Raw genomic sequence first — 26,904 nt, 5'->3', positions numbered from 1 at the left:
TTATCTCCTGCCTTTTTTTTCTTAGCACTTTAGGTTCCACCAATACTGAATTAGTTGAAGTTCCCAATACACAGAAGCTTGTTTTTTTGCCATATTAGTAAAATATATTTCAGTTAGAAATGATGATAACCCAACTCAAATTGCCTTAAGCTCACCAGGGAATTTATTGGCTCCTGAAACTAACAAGGCAGGGATGAATCAGGCATTACTGGACTCAAGATTTCGAAATTAGTATAAAGAAAACATCTCTCTCCCCATTCCTTCAGTCTGAATTTTTCTGTGTTAGATTTTTTTCTCAGGCAGCTTCCCTTGAGTGGAAGGAAAGATGACCACAGGTAGTCCCAGGCTTTTATTACCTAAGCAATTCCATTGGAATGAGAGTACTTCCTACCACCCCCAACCCCATGATAGCATCAAGAAGATGTTCTCTTTGAATTGGCTTAGTTATATATGTCCATTCTTAGAACTGGGACATCAGTGAACTCAACCCAAGCCACATGAACTGAGAGTAGAGATAAGAGGGATTCCTGAAATTAAAAAAAATACGTTGTATTACGGTTGATGGGGAATGAATGCTGAACAGGCAGAAAAAAAAATATTCACTACACACACTAGAATGCCTATATCCATATTCGCTCTGCTAAAATGCCTTGTTCCATCTTATTCACCTGGAAAACTCCTATTTTCCTTCTAAACCCTACTCACAAGACATTTACTATGTGGGCGATTTGGTGGTAAGTTACTTAACCTCTATATATATGTTTCAGTTTCCTTGTCTGCAACATGGTATATAATAGAAATAATCAACTGGTAAGATAGGTGTAGGGATTATATCTCCAATTCTTGCAAAGTGCTTAGCACAGCCTTTGGTAAACCTTAAGTGCTCTATACCTGTTAACTACGCTGCTGTTACTACTGATGCTGCTGATGCTACGGTGTCATACAGAGACAGGTGCTGTGAAGAAACAAAGCAGGGGGAGGCATAGAGAGTGGCAGTGGTGCCATTTGGAAGTTATGAGCTGTGGAAGGGATTTCTGAAGAGATAGCATTTGAGTGGAGATCTAAATGAAATGAGGCTGTGAGCCAGGTGAACAACTTGAGGAAGAATATTCTAGGCGAAGGAACAACAAATGAAAGGGCTCTCAAGTGGGAAAATTCCTTGTTTAAGGAATAGAATCATAAGAAGATATTTACCATATGTGCCATTTTCCCGAAGATATTAAATTTTAACTTGTAACAGAATTATAGACACATATAACGTTGTACAATCAGTCATTATTGTTAACAAGAAATTTCTATTCATTTAATCTCCATTCTTAAAAGTTTAGAGCTGAGCCAAGCTCAAGTTTTTCCAGGCAGAGTCCTGGGAGCCAGAGTGTAAAGTACCTACCAAGTGCTTTCTACTGGCAGTGGTGATATTTGGAACCCACGGGCCAGATGTGTCTGGAAGGAGTGCACAGGTTTGACTGGAGGTAACCGGTTCAAAAGAAGGTTAAGCTCTTAAGAGCTGGAAAGAGAGTGGAAGATAAAGCTTATTACCTGAACAGGTGGAGCCAACAGAGATGTAGCTGAGCAAGGAGTATCAAAATGACCCCATATTGCTGGGAACTCCGAGGCAGGGTGAGGTATTGCTTTGCAACTTGGGTTGAAATGCCTTCTGGAATTTTTTTTTTTCCTTCTGTTTAGAATAAGGTCCTTTTTCCTTAATGGAATTATTAAGGTAACATTGGGAGGTAGAAACATGATCAAGCTATTTCCCAAACCTTAGTTCTGTTTCTTCAATACCACGAAGACTTTGGACATAAGATAAAATGCAAAAATAGGGTAGGAGACGTTAGAGCAAACAGTGTTCCTTGTATCTGTCTTCCTTTCCTTCAGTCACTGAACACATGCTGTGTGTCTGCCTAACGTGTACCCAGCCCTGTCCTGGGCACTGGGGGAGACACAGAAATGAGGATTTCGGGGCCCTTGCTCTTTGGTAAGCTTGGATAGTAATAGATTACATGCAAACCAATAATTTCAATAAAAAGTGGCAGGCATTCCGCCACCCATGCCATGTAAATTTGAGAGGGTAGTTGTCCTCTTTAAGCCCCTCTTTCCTTATTTATAAAGTTGACGTAATACTGGCACCTACTGCATTTTGGCGTGGGATTAAAAGAGATGAACTGTGTTAAATGCTTAATGCACTATCTGGATATAGTAAATGCTCAATGCCTTTTTTAAGGGTTGTGATAACAGCAAAGGTTTGAGGTATCAAAAGAGAAGAAATATTTTATCTTGCCTGAGAAAATCCCTATACAAGGGATGCCATTTGAACTAGATCCTGAAGGATGAATAAATAAGTGGGGAAGGACATTATATGTGAAATACTGTGAAATGTTCTGGGGGAGAATTTTGTATATGTAAAACATATTGAGGTAAAATATATTAGGTAAAATATATTGATAAATATTGAGAGAAACTTTAGGAAAGTTGGACTGGGGTCATATTATGAATGGCTTTACATAGCATGCCAAGGGGGACTTCTTTAGATGGCAATGATGAGCCTTTACAGGTCTTGAGGCAGAAGAGTGAGGTCCTTGGAGATGATGTGTGTCTGAACAAGCAGCAATGTCATGGGGAGGAGAGGACAGAAGGACGTTGATGACCATGTGAGTGTAGAATGGTGGAAGGTGATTCTGTATTAGACCCAAAGCTCTTAGATGTAGGTAAGAGAACACAGTGAGAGGAAACAAATTTTTTGCTTTGAAAGTGGGAGGTATATGTGTGATGCCTTAGATGACTGTAGGAGATGAAATTTACGACTCGTCAGTGATGTTGCTTTACGGCAGTGGGCAGCATTAACATGTCTGAGAAGAGTCAGCCTGTCCATCATATGTATGATTGCAGGGAGATGTATTCACTAGCGCCTGCCTGAGTCTATTTGGCATGTATTGGTAGCATTGACCTTAGTTTTATCAGCATGAAAAACTGGTCAGGGAATGCATTGCATTCAGAAAAGAGTTTACTGAAAACCCCAGAAAATCGTTTTAAAGTTTCAGTGTTCTGGTTATTGTTCTTGTTTTATCTACAGTGCTTTGGCTTACTCTGAAATGCCTTTCTTTTGTGGGGTGTGGAAAAACACAGAACTTAGTCGATTGTATTTGCCTAGTAAAACATTGCCCTTTTTATTTAGCAGTGAACCAAATGTACAGACTGAATTTGATCATTTGGGTTTTGGAATGTATATGTTAGATTATCTTTGATGACAGACATACCTTTTTGTGTTTCTGCTTGCATAATTATACAGTGTAGGTTTCTGGATATTGTTGTATTACAGCGTAGCTTGTAATACCATGTATTACAGCATAGTTTGTAATACAATGTATTCCAGGCTCCACTGTAGTGAGCATCAGTCTGAGGTCCCAGATTGGTCACTGTGTCCTCAGTATGGCTCCATCTGCTTACAGTAATGCCCTATGAAACTAATAAAATGACCATAAATTGATTTGGCCTTTCGTTAAATGTTTCACAATCTGCTAGATTATAATCATTACCACTTACTATGCAGCTCTTGAAATAATTAAAGACTTAGTCCTTTCACCAGCTGCCTCAGCATAGCCAGCAGATTTTATAAATCTGATGCATAGTGGGACGTCTCTGCAGTCATGCCCGGAGCTTGCTACTCTGAGCTCAGGGACCCCTGCTCTGAGACCGCATTCCCCTCTGTGCTCTCTCCCTGTGCTCTTCTTGTCTTTGCGTTGAGAAACATCATCAGTTCTCAGCTCCCTGCCTCTAATCTTTGGCATGGCTGGAGGCCGATCTCTACTGCTCTTCTCTGCCTTTCTTTCCTGTCTGCTACTCCTCAAATTCCCAGCTTTTATATCTAGTTATCATCAATTCCTTTTTTCTTCATTTGAGACACAATCAAAACACACTTTTGAATGATAATTTCATTTACTTTGTCTGGTTGCCTAGAAGTTTTCTCTTGTGCTCACTGCTTTGACACACTCCAGTAATTTCTCAGGTACCACTACTGGATGTGGTATCATTTGGATGTTGGAGGTTCCTGATTCCACTCTTGAAAAATAGCAAATGAAAGTGACAGCGCCATAAATGGCTAAGGAAAGAAGGAAATCATTTAACTATTGAGATACATTTTTTTAAAAAATGATTGAAAGGAGCCGGCCTAGTGGCGTAGTGGTTAAGTTCACACACTCCACTTCGGCGGCCTGGGGTTCGCAGGTTTGGATCCCGGGTGCAGACCTACACACTGTTTATCAAGCCATGCTGTGGCAGGCGTCCCACATATAAAGTAGAGGAAGATGGGCACAGATGTTAGCCCAGGGCCAATCTTCTTCAGCAAAAAAACCCCAAAAATATCATTGAAAAACACTTGCCTTTGTTCTTATAGTTAAGAATTCTTTTTATCCATTGCCCAATGCATAGGTGTATAATTTCATTTATACTGTATATTCTTTTTTTTTAATTTTATTTATTTATTTTTACCCCCCAAAGCCCCGATAGATAGTTGTATGTCATAGTTGCACATCCTTCCAGTTGCTGTATGTGGGACGCGGCCTGAGCATGGCTGGAGAAGCGGTGTGTCGCTGTGCACCCAGGATCCAAACCTGGGCCGCCAGCAGTGGAGCGCAAGCACTTAACCGCTAAGCCATGGAGCAAGCCCCTATACTGTATATTCTATTATGTTAAAAATTCAAATAGAAGCCAAAGCATTTGTAGAAGGCCAGCATTAGATGCAAACACCTGAGTGTCTTCTCTGATGATGACAAGACGTTTAAACTCCTGGTGAGACTCAGTTAAATATTTTGCTGGCTTTATAAGTCTACTGTATGATCTGTAATTAATTTATTCAATTAATAAATTGAGTGATTGATTATACGTTATGTCCCAGGAAGTGTGTTTTGAATGGGAGACAGAGATGAAAGACGTGGTCTGTCTGCATGAGAAGCTCAGATCTATTAGGTCAAACAGATAATAATAAGGCAATTAGAGGACAGTATAGTCAGTGCTATGTTGAAGTGTGCCAAAGGTTCTCTGGAGGAGTCAAGGAGGGGATGTGTAGTGAGTTGAATAGTAGCCTCAAAAAAGATACGTCCAATGGGGCCGGCCCAGTGGCACAAGCCGTTAAGTGCACGTGCTCCACTGGGGCAGCCCGGGGTTCGCCAGTTCGGATCCTGGGCGCACACCGACGCACCGCTTGGCAAGCCATGCTGTGGCAGCATCCCGTATAAAGTGGAGGAAGATGGGCATGGATCTTAGCCCAGCTCCAGTCTTCCTCAGCAAAAAGAGGAGGGTTGGCAGATATTAGCTCAGGGCCGATCTTCCTCATCAAAAAAAAAAAAAAAAGATATGTCCAAGTCCTATTCCCCAGTACCTGTGAAGGTGAGCTTGTTTGGAAATAGGGTCTTTGAAGATGTAGTTAAGTGAAGGATCTTGAGGTGATATCATTTTGGATCTAGCATGAGCCCTAAATCCAATGACTGACATTGTTATAAGAGAAATGAGAGGGAGAGTCAACACAGAGACACATAGAGAAGATGATGTGAAGATGAAGGTAGAGACTGGACTTAGGAAGCTACAAGCCAAGAAATGTGAAGAATTGCTGGCAGCCACTAGAAGCTCGGAGAGAAGCATGGAACAGATTCTCCCTCAGAGCCCCAGAAGGAACCAACCCTGCCAATACTTGGATTTCAGACTGTGAGACGATATTTTTGTTTAAGTCTCCAAGTCTGTGGTCATTTGCTATGGCAGCCCTAGGAAACTAATACAGGCTTTCAGTCTAGACTGAAGGCCCGGGTTGGGGAGGGTCATCCATCATAAAATCTTTCCCAATTCAGGAGACACTTCAGCTGAGACTTGGAGGCTCAGCAGGAGTTAACCAATTTGCTAATGGGGAAAATAATTCCAGGCAGGGAAAGTATATGTAAATATAGTCCATATTATTGCCAGAAAAAAGCCTCCCTAATTCCTGATTCTGTAGAAGGGCAAGAGCCATGCTGCTCACCAAGTTTTTCCTCCTCTGGACAAGGGTCTTGCCTCTGCCGTGCAGAGTCTACCTGGTCCATACACTATTGGAGGAGTTGTTGACTTCTCTCATCTCCTCTTCTATCGCACTGGTGGAGAGGACCATTGGTTTCTCACCTGAATTATTGTAAGGGCTTTCTAACTGGTCTGTCTGCGTTCACCGTTGACTGTCCCACCCATGGGCTATTTACAGCCACCAGAAAGATCCTGTTAAAACATAAGTGACGTTATAGCACTCTTTAGCACAAGATGTTCCAATGGCTCTTCATTCAGATCAAAAAATCAAAGTCCTTAAGTGTCCTAAAGACCCTAGGAGAACTGAGGTTCCATGGTTTTCTGTTGCCATCTGCTGTGACTCAGCCCCTGATTATCTAGCCTCCTTTCAATCCTGGGCACACTAGGTACAGTCCTATGTCAGGGCCTTTGCACTAAGCTGTTCCCTTTGCCCGGAACATTGATCACCCCAATATCTGCCTGGCCTGCTCTCTCCCTTCCTTTACACATCTGTTCAAATGCCAATTTATCAGGCCTTCACTCCTACCCCAGGTAAATAGTGACCCCTCCCCCAGCACTTCTTGTCTCCCTTGCGCTGCTTTAGTTTTCCCCATAGCACTTACTATTATCTGGATTTTGGTACTTTTATTTGTTTATGGTTTGTTTTCCCTTCAATGAAAGATAAGCTTCAAAAGATCAGGCACATTATCTGCTGGGATTATTGTTATGGGTTAACTGCCAGCAGAGTACTTGGTGCATACTAGGATTTCAATTGATAGTTTTTGAGTGAATGGATGAAGAACTTTATAAAAGAAATGAAAATGTTTGATGAGAATTTCAGAAAGCATGCTTTATTAAAACACTAAATAAATTTTAAGTGTGATATTATAGAAAACAGATAACTAAGGCCTATAGTGAGTTCTGATGTTAATTCCACATTACTTCTCACTAGAAAAATAAACAAAGGAGCAAACGAAAAGTTGGGGATGGTCCTTAATCAAAGTGGCTTTGGTAATAGATTTGATCCATTCTGGATCTTGTCCGGTGGTCTTCTGACCCCCCGAGGCTAGTTTCTATTGCAGAGTACTTTTTTTTTTTTTTTTTTTTTTACCTGAGCTTCCTTCCTACTTCTTCCTCTTACACAAGGAAAGAATATAGTCCTTGGGGCCCAAATGTTATCAAATGACTTCCTTGGGAGGCTTTGCTTCTCTCCTGCGTACTCTCAAATGCTGGCTGTGACTGTAAGATGTCACCTCCTTCTGTCCCTCTAACGTGGGTACTCTGTCATTGTCATTTATTTGCTGGGATCACAGTACACTGAGCAGATTCAGCCTTCTCTGCGCACTGTGGATAGGGGGGAGATATTATAAAATCACTCCATGAGAGGATTCCCTTGCAGCTGAGAGTCTGAGCTCCCCAGCTGGGCAGAAAGATGGACATCATGAGAACTCCTTTGTAGCACCCCAGGAAATAGTCAGCCATGGCGTCTTGCTTAATCCCTTCATGGCCCGTGTCCTGTGGGCTAACCAGATGCGTACAAAGCAAGCTTAGCATGCCTGGGAACTGATTTGGTGGGATAAGGCTGCTGGGGAGAAGTGGAAAGGGACAAATCTGGAGAAGAGGTGATGTACCAGGCTCTGTGCCACTTGCATTCATATTTGTCCTGTCATTTAACCTTCACCCCAACTTGAACAAGAGGAATTCATTTCTTCATTTCACAGGCGGGTGGACTGAGGCTCAGAGAAGCTGAGCGCCTAGCTGAAGGTCGCACAGCTGGTGATTTAATCCAGGTTTCTCTGATTCCACGGCCTGTGCTCTTTTGCCTCCACCATGCTGCCTATAAATTGGAAATATATTTTCCGTAACTTGAGCCTAGATATTTCAAAATAACATTAGCTCAAGAGTGAGGGCAGCTCGTGTGGTAGGTGAGCTATAGCTCAACATCTAGAAAGACAGATAACCGAGTGGTGGTGAAGGCCCAGGGCCCGCAGGTGTGTGCAGCGTGAAAGCAACCATTAATCAGACACGCTCACTCAAGGGGACCCTGGGTGTTGACTTTGAAGGCAGCCAAAGAAAGGTCAAGTATATGTTTCTGAATCCTCCAGCAAGCAGAGCTCTCTGGAATTCTTTGTGCTCTACAACATGATAATTAATAATTCTAACTCTGAATTCCTTGGTTGGGGCCTTCAAGCCTGGAGTTGAAAAATAGTACATCTTCCACAAAATACAGACGACGGCCTGATAACCCTGGGAGTTAGGATTTCATTGGCCTTTGGTTCCCCACGTCAGTTTATTTTTCCCCAGGCAGGTTTCCCCACCCTGTATGGAAGCAGATAACTAATGATAATAATAATATCAATAATAATTAATATCTTTTGAGGACCTGGAACTAAGCACTCGACCTGCAGTCACCTTTATTCCTCATAACAAGCATATAAAGAAGGTGCTGTTTTACTTCCCATTTTGTCATGAGGAAAATAAGGTTTACAGATGTTTCTGGATTAGCCTCAGGTTATGGAACTAGAAAATGGCAGACCTGAGATTGGCACCCAGGCTGCCCATGTCCAGGAGCCTGTGTTAGGCATTTGAAAGGATGGGGACGGGGAGAGCAGTGTCTGCTGCAATGTCCGATTGCTAAGGTAATTCTTTTTCTTTTTTCTATTCTTTTTCTCCTTTTATCTTTCCCTCCTCCCTTATTTCTACCCTCTCCTCTTCTCTCCCCACTTTTTAAAGACTCCAAATCAGTTTTCTCCCCTCGGGTGAAGTTGGCATCGCCTCTCAGGCACGTGATGCTGTGTCAGAATCCGGGATCCTGAGTTCTTAGTCTCTGCTTCATGACTAACTTTTTCTTGGGCAAGTCATCTAACTTCTCTCCTCTCGGTTTCCCCATTTACGGAATGAAGATACCATTACAAATTACCTTTACAGATTCTTGTGAATCATTTTGTAAACAAAATCACAAAATGCTTTACAAATCTGAAAAATTGCTCAGGTTTCTAGATGGAGGTGGGAATTAGAAAAGCCCTCTCCTGAACTCTGGTCCACCTAAATCACCCAGCTACTATCACTACAGCATGGCTGCATATCTCACTCAAGATTTAACATCTAATTCCATGTGCTTATATAAAATCGCAGAATGCTTCTCTCTGGGAGACCTTGCTGGAATTTATGTCATAAAGTCTCTAGACTGTGACCTCCAGGCGTGATATGTGTGTTGGCTTCAGTATGGCAGTGCAGCAGGAAACCTTCTGACCTTCTCACCCGGCATTCTTCTCAACCGCTTTCCACAGATCGCACTTTCAGGCTCCCATTTCTAAGTGCTCCTGAAAACACTGAACAACAAAATTTGAATTGCTTTCAGAGTTTTTATTGCAAAGGTATAATTTGACCGTTGCCTTAGTTTTTTACATCCTGAACTAACTTCTTGAATTGTGTTTTTTGAAATTCGAACACCATCTCTTATTCTATTCCTCTTCTTAGGCTTTTGTCTTAATCCCTTATCATTTTCTTTGCTATTGATTTCAGTGCTCAACAAACTCAAACTCTGGCATCAATTTGTGTACCAGTTAAGGAAGGCAGGCTGCAAAGAGTTTTGATGTTTGAGAAGGAAATGCTGCACTATATTAATCAACCTAGAGAGAAAGAGACTGACGGATTCAACAAGAACTAGTATTTATTGAGCACTTAGTATGTGTGGTCACTATGCCAAGTACTTTACACACACTATCTTATTTCATCTCGGTAATACCAGTACGGTGTAGGTTCTCTTTTTGACCTAGTTATATGGGTAAGGAACTTGATGCTCAAGGAACTGAAGCAACTTTCCAAAATCTGTCACGATGGTAATCATTTTGTGGCATATAAATGTATCAAATCAACATGTTGTACACCTTAAACTTATACAATGTTATATGTCAATTATATCTCAATTAAACTGAAAAAAATCAATCAGCTGGGCCAGCCCCATGGCCTAGTGGTTAAGTTCGGCACGCTCTGCTTTGGTGGCCAGGGTTTGGTTCCCCAGCACAGACCTACACCACTCGTCAGCGGCCATGCTATGGCGCCGTCCCACATACGAAACAGAGGAAGATTCGCACAGATGTTAGCTCAGGGCCAATCTTCCTCCACAAAAAACAACACCAACCAGCTAATAAGGGCTGGAACCATGACTGGAACCTAGATCTGTGTCCAGAGTCCTGCTCTTAAGAGCTCACTACGCCATAGGCTGTACTGAAGAGTTACCAAGGCATCCGCTCGTTTGGGTCCTGTGTCTATGATTGACACCCTAGGTGTACAAGGTGAGGGCTGAATATTCCTCATTCCCAAGTTTCTAGTAATTTCCTGTTGAATTGCTCTTTCTTTTACATGATTCTTCCATTTCTACATTTCAGAGATTTTAAACTCATAAAAACTTATTCATATTCAACATTTTGACTCTGCCTTCCTAGAAAAACGCCACCACTGTTATTCTGAATGAAAGTGAATTGTGGAAAAGTAAGACAATATTAGCAGTCCTAAATCCTTCATAAGACCAGCAGTCACCTGCTAAGAAAGGCAGAGCAGAAGTGGCCCTTCTATGAAATAGCCCAATGGCTGGGTTTGTAAAATACCAGCTACAGTCACTGTTCCTCCTTCCTCATAGCTTATCTGCCAGCACGCAGAAGCCCCCCCTCAAGTGCAAAAGGATGCATTATCCCTCTCTTCAACCTCTGTCACTCCCATCTAGTTCATCTTCTGTAACAGAGTTTCTGTAAAGGCCTAGATAGTAAATATTTCAACTTTGCCGGCCATGGTGTCTGCAACTGCATCCATAGAAAATAACACTTGTGGACATTGTCTTATCATGTCAGTCTTTCTAGAGCTGAGACCAACATCTCAATTTCAAGATCTCAAGATTAATCTAAAACTGACTCTATGCCCCCATCCTATCAGAAAATGCTATGGAGGAGAAGATGGCAATTTCCAAGAATATATGAAACAGGTGCCCAGTAAACTGCAGGTTTAGTGGGTTGAGCAAGCAAGTCATTGAATCAGAGCTGCATTTATAAATGATAGAGACTAGAATACAATACAGTATAATAGAAGGCAATACAATAGAACATATCAGAATGCATTACACATACTAAGAGTAAATTTTATACTTCTGATTGTCTATGTGTGTATGTGAGGCTTTCTGATATAAAATTTATTTCTTATTATTTAGCATAGTAAAAAAGATTAGCAAAGCACTGTCTGAAACCAACTAACTAGAATAACAGATGGAACAAAAGAAACATATGTATGTAGATATCCAGACAGTACATTATTGTGCCTGAAGATAACTAAAAAATTTAGGAAGTGGATGGGAGATGGGACAATGGAGAGGATGGTTCACGGATTCTAAAATGCTCCTCCATCCCTGCCATGGGTTACTTCATTCTCTTCTAATGTTCAGTCTCTAACCTCGAGGTGAGTTATAAACATCTGTTCATTTTCTTCTTCTCTTCGGTACCTTTCCACGGGACAAAACCTTGACCTGAACTGTCCCTTTTCCTGTACCTCTCTACCTGGCAAAAATCCCAGTCATTCCTCCAGGCCCAGCTCAAATGCCAGCTCCATTGCAAAGCTTGGCCCCAGCCCACCAGGCATAATTAATCATATTCTCCTCCATGTTCTCTCAGCACTTTATTCATACCACCACAGAAGCATTGATCACATTTTATGATGCTTGGTTTTATATGTGCCACTCTCTGCAACTCAATTGTGAGCTTCTTGGGGATGGGGACAATTTTCATGTCTAGTTTTAGACATCGTAGCACCCAGCACATTATCTGCACGTGGTAGGTGGCTACGCCCTAAATGGAGACTGCTTAGTGATGTGGTTAGGACTCTGGGCTCAAAACCCAGGGTGCCACTTAGGAGCGGTGTGACCTTTGATGACTTACTTTACTTCTCTAAGCCAGCTTTCTCATCTGAAAATGGAATAACATGACTAATATATAGCATTGTTGTAAAGATGAAACGGAATATTCTGTCTATAAGGCACTTAATAGGTCTTCAAGGAAAGGAATTTATCATTACTATTGTTGTCATTATAACTATTACTGTTGGAAAAAAGAGTGGAAAAGGCTAGTAGAGCTGCAGATACAAGCACATAGTAAGTGACAGGGTTGAAGGTGATTTGGGTCCAATAATTGAATATTAAATTATACAATATACTGTGTGCTTGAGATCAGAATGATGATATGACAATCGAGAATTGCAGACATCTGGATGTTTGGTTTTATACGTCAGAATAGCCATCTGGATGAATTTCATTCTCACCTTTTCTCTATATTTTTAAACTGTTTTTTAGGGGAGAGCTTGAGAGGGAAGGAAATGGAAAAAGGGATCAAAATAACATAATTTTGCTCCTGGGGAGACCCAATAGACTGAATCATGTGAAGTTGGAGCAGAGTTTCTCAGCCTCAACACTACTGACATTTGTGGCCAGATAATTCTTTGTTATGCAGGCTGTCCCATGCACTGTATGATGTTTAGCAACATCTGTCCTCTACCCACTGCGTGCCAGTAGCATACTGACCCCACCTGCCATCTTGTGACAACCAAAATGTTTGAGGCAGTCTTTGATAAATATCATGCTCTAAACAAGGTGAGGAATAAACCAAAAAGCAAACATGGAGGTGACACTGTCACCTTTATTACTGATAGAGCTGGACTGGAGAATATGAGTTTAAGTCTGTAAGCCAAGCTGGTGTGCTAACAATAAATACAGAACAAGGCCGACTTACCCACCAAGTCCCAGGGAGGAAGGGGTCGTCAGGGAGGTAAGGACAATTGATACTGTCTGAAGGCAGCTCACTCCCAAGAGAGAAGTGGGGTAGGCGTGGAGTTTTGCTGAGTGTAACCAGATTTTATATATTTGGTCCCTGCTTTGGATTTTAGGTGCACATAATCAAATTCATTATAATCTTTGGTTCATGACACCCTGTATTTTTTATTTATTTAGATATGTTTATTTAGATATCTCAGTAGTTATTTTTAATAATGTAACTCACACCTAGTAATTCACTATCCAAAATAAAGCTAGAAATGTAACAATTACATACTTTTAATCATACGGTGCTTCCCAGCCCATCTTCTCCCACCTGAGAAACATCTTCCTGATATATATTTTTCCCAAATTTACCAATAGAATAAATCTTTCTACCCCCTCCAGACGTGGTATGGGCAAAGCTGGCAAAGAGAGGTCAGGAATGAGCTTAAGGAAAATGCTTCCTCAAGGAAACCAGGAGGGAGGAAACAGATTTCCATCTAATGGGTGGTGTGAAACTTGTATGTTTCCTTATTTTGTCAGAACACAGGGTGTCCCTAGGAACTATGTATATGCCAGTAAAACTCTAAGAGGATCATGTGGAGTGTGTAGAACTTGAAGGGCTATTGCTGTTTATTCATGTAAAACTAGTTTTGTCAAATTGAGTGAGCGGTGATGAAACTGGGCATCCACAAACCTGGCATCTGCAGCCCAACTTCTCGGTCTGTTCCCCTAAAATCTAAGTTTTGTTTCACATGCTGAGTATTTTTTCATAGCAAAAAAGCAGTCTTTCTGTGGATTAGCTCTCCCTCAATTTTGAGTTTTATGATTTTATTTTCTTCATAGTAGAAGGAGTCCTTTCAAAAACAGAATCGTACCATTTTAGAGTTGACCAAATGCAACATCTCTGCCAGGGCGGTAGGTTAATAACAAATGGCACTGTAATGACAGATTCAGGTTTGTAATATCGTTGTGTATCTACAATCTATTTAAGCCATACTTCGGCGTCTAGAAAGTGGTTGACAAAGGAGCAACATACCCATGATGCCTGAGTTTTTCTGAGTTTGCAAAGCAGCTATGATTCCAAGTTGCATTGCAGACCATATGATCCTACTAACGTCACCAAGTCAAGGAAGGAGTGACGATGAGCCGTCACTAACAAGTAAGCACCATGGCACAGGGATCATTTCTGTCTATTTCACTGCTGCATCTCCAGAATCCTCGAACAGAAACTCGTGCACTGTAGTACTGTTATTTGGAAAAGCAGAGTCCTGGTGATGAATAACAACAGTCACATCCAGTTCTTGAGCACATTCCTCTTGCAGTGCCCCGTGCTGGGTGGTTTGCACTGGTAGTTTAATTTAACTTGTGCTGCATGGGATTATCATTATTATCATTATTGCTTTGCTCTTGATAAAACTGAGGTCCAGAGGGGTGAAATTATTTGCTGTAGGTCACACAGCTGCTACATGTAGAGCAAGGATTTGGCCCATGTCGTTCCTATCATCCCATCTTCTCATAAGCCAGAAAGAGATGTAGCAGGTGACTTGGTTTTTGGTTGTGATTATGCCATCAACTAAGTAATGCTGTGCAAATTACAGGTCCTCTGAGTATCAGAGTCCTTTTGTTTCAAAGGCTAGGCTCATAGTTGATCAAGAAGAGCCTATCCAGATATAAATAATCTATGCACAACCTTTAGACTAGGATAAAACAATTTTGATGTTTTATGAAGTCTTTGAAGAAAACTTGAACTGATCTTGATTTCCCCAAAGTAGCTTAAGTTTTGGATGACATGCTCCTTCTTTATTTGCTTTTCTGTTTTTTGAAATTACTTTGTTATATTATTTAAGGTTTGCGTAGGCAATGAATTTCTTTATTTTCGATAAACTCTATTAAATATAGTATGGGCTAGCTTGAGTGAAATGTGATTAGGCTCAGAGAGAAATGGAGATTAGATAACAGGTACATGAACTTGAACAGCTCCCTCCCCCCGTTCTTTAATGCAACATGTGCGATTTAGACGTATTTTTTTTCTTTCGATACGCAGTCAGTTCTCTTAGCTCTTACGGAACTATTCAAAAAAGGAATAAACCTGCCTATGTGAATGCCAGATTGCAGGTAAGTCTGCACTGTGGCATATAAAGAGAAGGGAGGACTTGGAAGCCAAAGAAGTCTTTGCTTGAATCTCTGCCGCTTACTACCTGTGCAGTCTTGGAAAGGGCACTTGATTTCTGAGCCCCAGTTTTACAATTTTCATAATGGAAACAATAACATATATCTGATATTTCCATTATAATGGATATTAATACTCTTATTAGACACTAACTCCAGCATAAATTTAACAAGGGTGCCTTAAACCCCTCTTGGCGAAGCTGAACATTCTGTAGGCTGGCTTATATTGCCCAGGGCTTAGACATTGTGTTCCTGGTCCATGCTGCACAGTTGTAATGATGTTGCTATCAGTTAATTTAATAAAATACTTATGTATACTATGTGTCAAACACTATTTTAAGTGCTTTATAAACATTAATTCATTTCATCCTCACAGCAGCCTGTTTATTATGACATGTACCTTCTGAGGTCATCACAAACATCTTCTGCTTTCTTCACAAAACCTCCTGTTATCATTTCTGTGTAAGGGTTGAGTGAATCAGGAGCACACATGTATTATGAAGCAACACTGAGCCTCCTAACCAGGTCTGTAGATCCGTTGTGTGTGCGTGTTTGTGCATGCACATGTGTGTGCACAGATCTGGATCAAGTGCTATTTTGACTGTGCCATTAAAGAAACCCAAGCTGAGCCTCCTGCTTCCAAGCCCCTGCCTTCTTACGGCACCTCTTGAAACTTTTCCTTACCAGCTTACCATCTGTCGTTTTTACCTTGAAAAACACTTTACTGTTCTGTTATTAACTTTGATGCAGAACTACACATTAAATATCCTACTTGACTTAGACACTAGAACCCATAGGTGTGATTTTTGGGACAAGAGATTTTGTATGCATTTGTATAAATATATTTTTGTATATTTTGGTTTTCGTGATAAACATATCAAGGCAGATCTTTTCTAAATGTTTTTTTGTGTAGCCCCTGGATACTGAGATGCTGGAAATAGGAAATGGTATTCAAATACCAAGGTAAACACTGTCCTCTGGCAGAAGCAAAGGAGCTCACACTTAATTGCTAAGCTACAAAACGTTAAATCATCCAGGGGATATTAAATGATGCGGAAAATGACAATATTGTGAGAAGTTCTATGTACTTGAACTAGTGTTCAACAATCTAAAGGCATTATCTGGCTTTTTAAAGTTAGACCCATATAATTTCTGTGATGATGGCAAAATATAACTATGTCATTTTTCCAGGGTGACATTTTCTAACTGTAATTAAAAATAAAAACATTTGCTCACCTAGCTCTCATGTGAATAAAAGAAACTCTGGGTTAACAAGTTGCAATCATCTTCAATAATGAGAACTTTTGCAGGTTTAGTACACTAAATTATTGGTTATCCAGCAAGGTCTGATAATAAGTTATTCTAGAATTCTTGCAGAATTGTTAGAGCAAGACTTTTTCTATTAGAAAAACCTGTAGAATATAGGTTAATTCATTTAGAAAATATTTTTTGAGCATCTATTATGGGCTGAGATACTGAGGCTACAGTATAATGGGGAGCAAAAACAATCATAATACTTGTCTTTATGGGTCTTCCAGTGCAATGGAGAAGACAGGAGATGGTCATCAATTATATGTAAATGAACAATTATGTTTAATACTGCACAGGAGAGGGTCATGGAGCTATGCTATGCGAGCATGTAATAACGAGAGCTTACCTGGTCTGGGGAGGCTAGCAGGGTAGCACTGGGATGGGGTCAGGATAACTATGCAATGCTTATCCAAACACTTAAAAAAGTCCACACCCTTTGAAACAAACAGCATTTTCACATTGAGGCATTTTCACTAAAGGAATAATTTGAGGTGTGCTAAGCATTTTGGCTCTAGGGACAAGGCATTGTTTTTGTTATAGAAATGTTGGAAACATCTTAAATATTCAAAAGTAGGCAGTTAGTTAAATTTATTGTGTTATCAAAAATTATGTCGACTACCCAAATCTTTTAAAAATAATGCAAACATGTTTTTATTATAATAAAAGATGTTTCATGAAAAAGAGTAGTTACAAAATAGTGAATATTTAAAATGCCTTTGCCTTTATCCCAACTCTATCTTTTCTAGTTACTCAATTTATCCAATTTGATTTCAAATATATCGATAATAATAATAATAGCAACAGTAACAGCTACTCATACTAGTTGCATTTAGCACACGGCAACCCTGTGCTAAATATTTTATGTCCATTATTTCAATTGATCTCATGTAAGCCAGTGAAACAGGTATTATTACATTTATTTATGTTTGTGTACTGAAACTCTTAAATATGTCAACACAGATATGTATTCTCTATGCAGCAAAGAGAGAATTGTTTCAATGCTCATGCTGTTTACCATGAATTTCATTATTGCCATTTTATCTAAGAAAAAATCCCTCATTCTTTTACGACAGCATTCTGCGAAGAGGGCTGCAGATATGGTGGAACATGTGTGGCTCCTAACAAATGTGTCTGTCCTTCTGGATTCACAGGAAGCCACTGCGAGAAAGGTAACCTAGCCTGTTTTTATTTTGGGGGTGGCAGGGGGGAAGAAAGTTTCAGAGAGAATGGAAGCTCTTTCTCTAGGAGTATAGTGCTGTGGGCTGACTTGATACCTTATGTTTTGATGATCGATGTGGCTCTCCCAAAGTGAAGGCATTTTCATTACTGCATAATAATTGTCCTTCCTCTGAAAATAAGCTTCATTTGCCCTCCCTTCAATGTGTCTAGTTTAGCAAGGTCGAGTCTTTTCTCTGCTATAGTTTGCAGTGTGCATTTTTAGTGCTAATTAGAGACAAGGCCTGACGAACTGACCTGCCCCACTTATCATCTATTGGGTAGCATCACACACAACTATTGGAGTTATAACAATCTGCTACATCAATGGAATCGAAACTAGAACCACATGCTCCTTGCATAAAAGCACATGAAATAACTCCAGGAGCAGCTTTATTGGTGTGCCTGGGATTTTATTCTAATATTGGTTTATTAGGGACATGATCATTCATGGGCCTGATAACATAAGCCAAGTAGTATTGGTAGGATTCCGTCGTGTGCACCTTTCTGTTTGCAACAAGCGTAGTGTTTGCGTTTGGCACTATTTGGTGAAATCCAGCTCTCTTATTAATTGGAGAAGTCCTCTTACCTGTATGCAAATGAAATTTGACATTCAATGCTATTGTGCCAATGTATATATCAATGCAAGCAAGGAATTTATGCCATGTAAAATTGAATACTTCAGTGTATGTGCCTAGGAGTTTTATTAGGCTAAAATCACTGTATTGTGTTCTTCTGAGTCTGGAATATTGTACTTGACACTTCTCATAGTACAGCATAGAAAAATGGAAATATGATGCTGTAGTCATTATCCCTATTATTAGATGTGGGGGAGGGTGTCTTCATCTAATGCCAAAGGTCTAACAAAGCTTTTGTTTTCTTTCCTTCGTGTTTAAGTGTTTCTGAATTTAGATAATGAATTTTTTAAATGAACCTATTTATTATACCCCATCTTGTCTAACATATTACGTTGCACTGCCTGTATATTTATAAGGCAGCCTGATCCTTTCAAAAACATATCAAAATTTAACTACATAAATTATTCAGCAAGGAAATCAATAAACAATATGTGCATCATTGTTTCCATATTTTGTGATATTATTGACAAATCAAATCACATTTATTAAATGATAATTACTTGGTCTGTCCTAAAAAAAGACATGTAAAGAGCCAAGTCCTGCATCTGAGCAGCATGAGAGAATTGCCACGTGCAGCTGAAGACCTCTTGCCCAAAGCAAAGAAACTCAATGGTCACTCAGCACATACGTCCCTATCGCAGCGTATTTGATTTTAATTGGGGTTTCTAAATGAAAAAAAAACTGAATGTTTCTCACTAGTTCTTCTAGAACTACTGTTGCCCTAACATGAATATACAGGAATTGACGGGGACCAAATGGTGATGACGATAATGTTGATGATGATGAATCCTTACTACTATTAACGATTTACCATTTATTATGTGCTGTTTACGCATCAGGCCTTTTAAATGAATATTTTAAAATTAAGAATAAATAAGAGATTACTCCTATTTTATAGATGGCAAACTAAAGCTTAGTTAAGTAACTTCCCCAGTGCTACAGAGCCAGTGTTAGAACTGAGAATAAAACTAAGCCCTCATTATAAAGTCTTGCCGGTGTTTCTCAAGGATCATACATAGACTTCCTGCTAAAATCCAGATTCCAGGGCCACCACCCCAGACTCCATGAATCAGAATATCTGGGAGCGGGTCCATGAATGTGCACTTCGACCAAGCACCTCAGGTTGCTTGTTATAAACCAATTACTGTTGTATTGTATTGTGATGTTTAACCAGAGTCTCTACTGTCAAGTTCTTAGTCTTTGTACATTGTAAAGAGTTGGGAGAGAACATTGATCTTAGATCAGAGCCTGAGTCAGTGATAGCCCAGGAAAAATTAATTGTGGTTTCTGATGGCTTGCTGATTTGACCTCTGTCATATTCTCTGCTCAATAAGTGGTTGGTTGAATCAGTGCTTACATTCTGGTCCATAATGTGAAGCAGGAAAAATAGAGATAAAGGAGAAAATCAACACCAGAGGCCAAAGTAAAACAGAGATAGGCAGGACAAGAGTTCCTATAGAAATGTTAAGGTTGAGATTGAGAATTGCATGTTCTTGAATTCTTGCACTGTTATTATAGGGTAAAAAATAAAATAAAATAAGGTTTCTCTGCGTGTGATACTATCCTCTATCTGTAGCAAAGCCATTCTATTTAATATTGGTGAATATTCTAATTCTAAGAGATATTTTGTGGCTAGGATAAAGTACATATTTTCCAATCACTTGTGTGCAAGGGATCAAGACGAATTATAGAACAAACACTGAAACCCTGGATCTAGACGAGTTATAGAACAAACACTGAAAACCTCTGCCATATCTTGTCTGAATTATTTTATTGTGGTGATTATTAGCAATAAACGTAAGTAAATCTGTTTGCCAATGAATAGTGATGCTAGATGCCTTCAGACTCAGGGCGCAAAGGAAAATGCAAGTGAATTGTGAATTTCTTAGATTACACTACCTCTTTTATTTGGTTTGTTTTAATTTCAGGGCTAACTAAATGGTCTCATTTGAGCTATATAGAATCCACTTATATTTAGTCTTAAAAATCTTTCCCTTGGCCCCCGTAGTTATTGGTTTTATTCATTGCTTGTGATAGTCAGACTTTCAGAATTCAAGTACACTTAGTTAAATCACTGAAATCATTTGTTAAGGAAAGTGCCCATCTGGAATATAATGAAGTTAAAAATCCCACTTGTGTTTGGTGTGCAACGCAAAGATGAACAACTCTGCATTTATTTTATAGTAACGAGATTTTAGTAAACTTAAACTTTTCATAACCCTCTTGAAGATAAGCAAACATTTTACCTACCTTGGTTTCTCGACAACACGTTGTGTTGGTTCTTCTCTTGTCCTTTCCTCCTCTGTGCCCTCAGCTTCAATTTGATTTGACATTTAACATGGAGATGTGTAAAGGGAGAGATGAGTGAAGAATCAGTAAGAGTAGTTTTGTTACTCTTAGGACAGGGAAGTGCTGCTGGTGAAAGCTCTCTTCTTAACCTTTCTATGAGAGCTGAAAAGATATAATGCCATGCTGACATAACATAGCCATCATATAGCTGACCACAAAAGAAATGAAACAACACAAAGTCTTCCTAGAGACTTTTCAAATGTAAAATAAAAGAAATACACCAACTCCAGAAAAATATTATTACTGTAAAACAGCAGAACATCATCCTCTAAGAAGTGAATGCGACTAAGTTTTCTACTTGGCATTAAGCAAATTTGCAAGCAACAACAAGTAAAGATTAAATAAAAGGAATCAAGCTTGTCTAGTTAAGAGTTTCTTAACCTTGACGCTATTGACATTTTGGATTAGATAATTCTTTGTTGTGGAGGACTGTCCTGTGCATTGTAGGATGTTTAGCAGCATCCCTGGCCTCTACCCACTACATAACATCAGCACGCCTACCCCCAGTCGTGACAATCAAAAATATTTCCTGACATTGCCAAATATCTGCTGGGAGGCAGAGTCATCCTTGTTGACAACTCCTGGTCTAGATATAGTGTTTTAAGAAATCTTTAAAATATATAGTATGTCAGTGTTATTTGAGATAATATAAAAATTATAAACATTTTTTTAGGAGACAAAAAAGCATTTTTAAAGCATCTCAGGCATTATTAGAAGTGCTTAGGGTTTATTGTAATTAGAAAATTGTTGACCATTCAAGAGCCAGAGACTGGCTGCTATCCCTCATCTGATATGTGGGACGCACCTTCTCATAGTCTTAGAGACCTGAGTAGTGTGGAAGCCGGGCCTGCTGTCCGCCCACCCTCTCCCACCTATGGAGTAGACATGTGGATGCTCCAAACTCACTGAAGGAACATGTGACTGACTCTAACCTTTTTGTTCTCCTGAGGGAAGATAGACTCCTTTATCCATTTTGTTTTTAGAATAAAGTTTTCAATGTATGTAACAGGAAGATAATTTCTCTTATAGTATAAAACTTAGACATACACGTGATTATCTGTGGTGGTACAGATAAGCCAGCCAATTTCACTGCATTTTCCTGTTTGTGTATTGTAAGAATTGTAAATTGTATAAATGCAATTGTATAGACATCAGGTATCCATAACCAGTGTCTTGTGAATCAGACTGTGAGAGTTGGACAAGATTAGTCAAGCTATAGGCTAGACCACAGTCTAGTGTAAAGGAATTGGAAAAAACATGCTGATATTATAAAAATAGCAGACCTTGACTTTTCCCCATAGTTGCTACAGAAATGGGCTCATTTGTTGTAAATATTATTCAGTAAACTCAAATAACCATTGAACCTCTCACAGTCTCCAAGCCTTTTCAAAGCATAATAAGTACCTGATCAAGAATATTCAGGAAAATCAATAAATAGTAAAAAAAGTTTAACAGCTTTATCCATTCACAATATAATTTCCAGTAGTTAGTATTTTCCTATTTTGCTTATTTGAATTTTCTAATTTTTCTCCAATAAATATAAATTATGATTGTAAAAAGAAAAGATTTTTTAAAAGCTTAAAATACAGAGAACGTAAAAGTCATGAACGGGACTTCATTTTTCTCAGTTACTGGGGGTCTTTTAAACCTTCCCTAAAGGTAAATGACTTTTTGCAGGATAATTTATTCTGTTCTTTTCCCTATGCTTCAGGGACTTGCAGATATGTAGACAGAGGGTAATAGTTTGCCCTGAGTATATTTTCCATCCACCAGGTAAAAAGAATGGTCAGAAACAAAGACTTCTATATTCTTCCGAATTTTAGATCTTGCCCCAATTTTGAGAGAGCTTTATTTGCGATTCTCTGTACACTCCCGTTTTGGGGAAAATTTTTCAGAATCTTTAAGAGGGTGGGTATTAGCTGCGTTCTCGTAACAGAGAAGAGAATAGTTCTGTGTCCTCTCAGGTATTACAGGACTGTGGCGAGGCATCTGGGAAGATGAGCAAACATGGCTCTCGGAATTCACAGCAGTTAGGAGAGTTGCTTAACTTTTCTCACTGTGAGCTTTCGCAGGTTGTCTGGCACCTCGTACGTGCTTGGAAAATGGCAGCTTCTATTATTAATGTTGCTTCTATTATTAATGTTGTTGTGCAGCTAAAAGGTGCTCAGAAAAGAGTAAGCAGGGCTTTTGCAGCATCATTTTAAAAAAGGGTAATACCAGGATTTGAGCTTTCTCTGAGTTGCCCATCCAGTAAAACCCACTAAAAAAGGATGGATGCAGATGCTCTTTTAAAATTTCATTAAAGTCAGATGAGTGTGAGTTTGGTTGAGAAACTATCCCTTGCACTATTTCCAGAAAGAGGGAATGGCAGAGAAGAGGCATTGCACTGGAGGATGAGAGGAGCCCAAACCACCAACATCGAGAGCGTTCGTCATTAGAGCAGCCGAGAAGTCTTGCCCTTGCTCGGTGCCCTCTTCCTCTCGTCAATTCCCTGCACTCAACTTTCTTCTCTCAGCTGTGACGGAGAAATTGGGCTAAAGCTCCAGCGTACTTCCCCACGGCTCCAAAATGGAGCTGCCACTTAGGTTTCAGAGCTTCTTAGAGCCACTTCAAAACCTTGTCCTTGATCCTGGCAGGATCACCATTTTGCCAGGTTTAACACACGTGGAAAAATACTAAAAGCGATTTTTCATTCTTGTTTCCTTACCACAGAGCAACTTTTCAAGTCATTTCAATATGACTGTAGGGAACGATGCCTTTTGTTCACAAACAGAGATTTGGGTGTATCAATTAAAGATGCAGCCTGTGATAACAAGTCTAGACTGAGGGACAGAGGCCTGAGTTCTGATACTAGATCTGCCACCACGAGTGGTTTAGCCTCTGTAGAGTGAAACCTGCATTAGCCTCCTACCCACCTATTATGAGTCCTAAACTTGTGCATTTGTTGTTTCTTGTGAGGCAGTGAGTTTCACCCTATTGAACACATATGAGGACGTGTGTAAATGTGATTCAGCCAGTCAATAATGGAGTTGGGATTCTAACCCATGTGTGACTGAATCCAGATTTCACACACTTTCCAATCATCTGTTTCACATTACCTGTGTCCGAGGGCAATTAAACCTAACAGATTATTCAAGAGGCTAAACAAATGATGTTCTCCTGTGAGTAATGAGCCATGATCTCTTACTTGATTATGTGCATTGTTTCATGCATTCCTTTCAACATCTCTGTTGTGCCTAAGGCAGGAAGAGAGTGAACGAATTAGGGGTTCAGAGTACAGTCTCAGAAGCCACAGAAGCTCAGTTCAAGTTGGGGTCCTGCTGTTTACCAGGATCTACGACACTGGGTCAGATACAGGTAATGTTTCTAAGCTTCCATATCAAAAAAAGAGGATGGCAATATCACTTATCTCATAATATTATGAGATTAAATGAGATAGTCTATGCCAGACAGCTTTCTCAACAAAGTCCTCACTTTGGGCCCCGATAACTTTCTTGCTGAATTTCTAGGCCCTTGTTTACAGAGCTGGAAGGTGGTTAATGGTTAATATCGGCACAAGTGATTTTTGCAAGTGTTGTAAAGGTGGTCTAGCACCCAGCTTCGGGATATGGAAGTCCTTAACACCTATTACATTATTATCTACTGAAACTCTGACATGAGAAAAATTCACTTTTAATATCCTGTTACATTTGAGCTCAATACATATATTTGATAAATGAATAAATGAATGAATACAGACAAGGACCCTAAATCTCAAATGGTCCAGTCTTTTCCTTTCATAAATCACAAGTTGTAATGACTCCAATTCAAATCTCATTTAAAAGACACCTAAGTTAAAGTGTCTCATATTGAGGATGGAGGAGAAAAATGCCATTAACAAGAATGTCGTTAATAAGAATAGTATAGAAATTTTGCGTATTTTCAGTAGTTTTGTCAGCATCCATTTCCAGAAAGCAAAGTGAAAAGAAGCAAATTTTTTAATAGATTGACATTCCCCAACAAATAAATGAAAGTATTAGGGATCACCTTGTCTAATTAGCAATGCAGAAAATAGTTCCTGACTATTTAGGTGACAAGCAGTTCTTGCTCTCCACCAGGCAAGCTCATGCTATTGAACTGTGAAAATCAGGAGTTTGGTTCATACACTCATTGTTAATTCTGTGCTCTGGGAAATACAAGCACCACTGTAACTTGAAGCACAATGGCTGAACAGACAGGAAATCCAGGTTTCTGTGGATATATGACCAACTGGAACCCAGAAATTATAAACTTTCCCTAACAAGCATCCAAGTATCCAAGCATTCTTTGTATCCAAGAATATGTACTGCACTGTAGATCATGTGGAAAAAGGCTAATTGAAGCCAAGAGCCTGACTGAAAAGGAATATAACTCTTGTGATTTGCATCACTCTCTCCTAATAGGATCCACTGATTAGAAAAGGTAGTTGCCTAAAAATGTTCATTTGGGTCCAAAATATGATGAATCAAATAGCAAGATCTATGCATTCATTTTGGTAGTGGTTGAAAAGATAAGCAGTTTCTGGCTTGGTGGGCTAATATGGTTTTAAAGCATTCTCCAGTTTGACAGAGACCTTGAAGTTATCTATAGGTGGCAGCAATTTTAGCTAAGGAGATTGAGTCCATGAGGGGAGCTTCTGGAAGATTATTTTATTAGTAAATATCTTGCTAAGAAAACCTTTCAGTACCTCCTCAGTGCTTACAAGATAAAGTCCAATCTCCATAGCGTGATGTATAAAGACCTCCCTGATTGGTCTCTGCCTACCTCTCCAACTTTATCTCCTACTTCTCCTTCACATATATCTTAAAATTCCAGCCCATTCTAAACTACTTCTGGTCACTGAAATGCACCTTATTTCTTCAAATCTCTGAGCTTCTGTTTGTAATGTTCTCTCTGCCTGTGACACACATACGGACTTACATGTTGATCACAAATATATGATATTAATTTAAAATAATAGAAAATATTGATTATTGAGGGTCTCTAATAATCTAGAATACTCCTGATCTCCCTCTCAAATTGCTCCTGCTATGGTCTTCCTCATTTCAGTTGATGGCAAAATCTATTCTTTCACATTCTTTGGATTGAGACTTTGAAATCGTCTTTGACTTCTTTCTTTTACACTGCACATCCAAATCCTTGCTCCACCTTCAAAATATATCTAGAACCCAAACATCACGTGATCTTCCCCACTACCGCTCTTGCACATGACATCATCATCTGTAATCTAGATTATGGTAAAAACCTCCTAAATCATCTTCCTTCCACTGTCGTGCAACTATAGTCTCTTTAACATAGCAGTCAAGGGGACATTGTTAAAAAAGTGTGTTAGATTCAGTCCCTCCTCTGCTCCAAATCCTCTGTGGCTCCCCATTTTCACTCAGGAAAAGTTAAAGTCATTACAATGACCTACAAGACTCTACATGCTCTGGGCCCCCCTCCCTGTTACTTCTCTGCCCTCATCATTCAATGTGCTCTCCTCACATGTATACCTTCCTTTCCAGTCTTAATGGTGACCTTGATTTTCCTAGAACATGCTAGTCATGTTTCCCTTACAGTTTGGTTTGCTTGGAATGTTCTTCCCACAGATATTTTTAGTCAGCTCCCTCATATTGTTTGGGTTTTTGCTCAAGTGTTACCTCCTCAGAGAAACCCTCACCCCTAACTAAAATAACACATCTCCTCCTCTTGGTCACTGTTTTTTTTGTCTTCAGAGCCTTTATCACTCTCTGACATGATCATGCTTTTCTTTGTGTGGTCTGACTGCCTAGCCAGAATATCAGCTCCATGAGGGGAGGGTTTTGTGTCTTATCACCACTGTATCTCCAGGGCCCAGGACAGTGCCTAGCACATAGCAGTTGCCCAAAACACTTATTGAATAAATAGATAATTTAGGAACAATCTCTTTTACTTTTTTGTGTTAGTCTTCAAAGCCACAATACTGTCATTGTGATATATCTTGGGAAGAATGAGAAAATTGTTGTTGTCAATCATGCACCTTTCATCCCTGATATTTTTAGATCGTATGTAGTCAGAGTTATCCTTGATTTTTCCTTCTCCCTCACTTGCCCATTCAATTAATTACCGCAATCTTTTTTCTCCATCCTACAGCATGGTCTAAACCACTGTCATTTGTTTTTTGCCCGAAGTGATATCAGAAGGCAAGTCTCCAGACCATCAGTCCCGTTCCTCCCTCACAAAAAATGTTCTTCCTGTGTTGCCGCCAATACAATCAAATTCTCTCCCTGCTGGAAAACCTTAAATAGTTTCCAGTGCCCTCAGCATAAACTCTACCCTCCTTCCAGCAGCATCGATGACTCTCTCTGAACCCCTCCCTCATTCCCAGTTATAATCCATGAACTTCCGGCACTGGCCTCTCAAATTCTC

General features: G+C 39.7%; 1 protein-coding gene across 3 annotated transcripts in view; it reads left to right on the top strand.

The window, feature by feature from the left end:
• Positions 1-26,904, top strand: part of NELL1 (neural EGFL like 1) — a 746,684-nt gene that overhangs the window by 551,726 nt on the left and 168,054 nt on the right. For all 3 annotated transcript variants that reach the window (XM_004418527.3, XM_087433086.1, XM_004418526.3), the window contains exon 15: positions 17,371-17,466. In XM_004418527.3, coding sequence (XP_004418584.1) covers positions 17,371-17,466 — 96 coding nt within the window. The remainder of the gene's footprint in view (positions 1-17,370; positions 17,467-26,904) is intronic.

Source organism: Ceratotherium simum, chromosome 7 (assembly GCF_057802395.1).
Source record: "Ceratotherium simum simum isolate JZ-2026a chromosome 7, ASM5780239v1, whole genome shotgun sequence".
In the NCBI taxonomy this organism is placed as follows: domain Eukaryota; kingdom Metazoa; phylum Chordata; class Mammalia; order Perissodactyla; family Rhinocerotidae; genus Ceratotherium; species Ceratotherium simum.
This window is presented reverse-complemented; position numbering and strand designations above follow the sequence as displayed.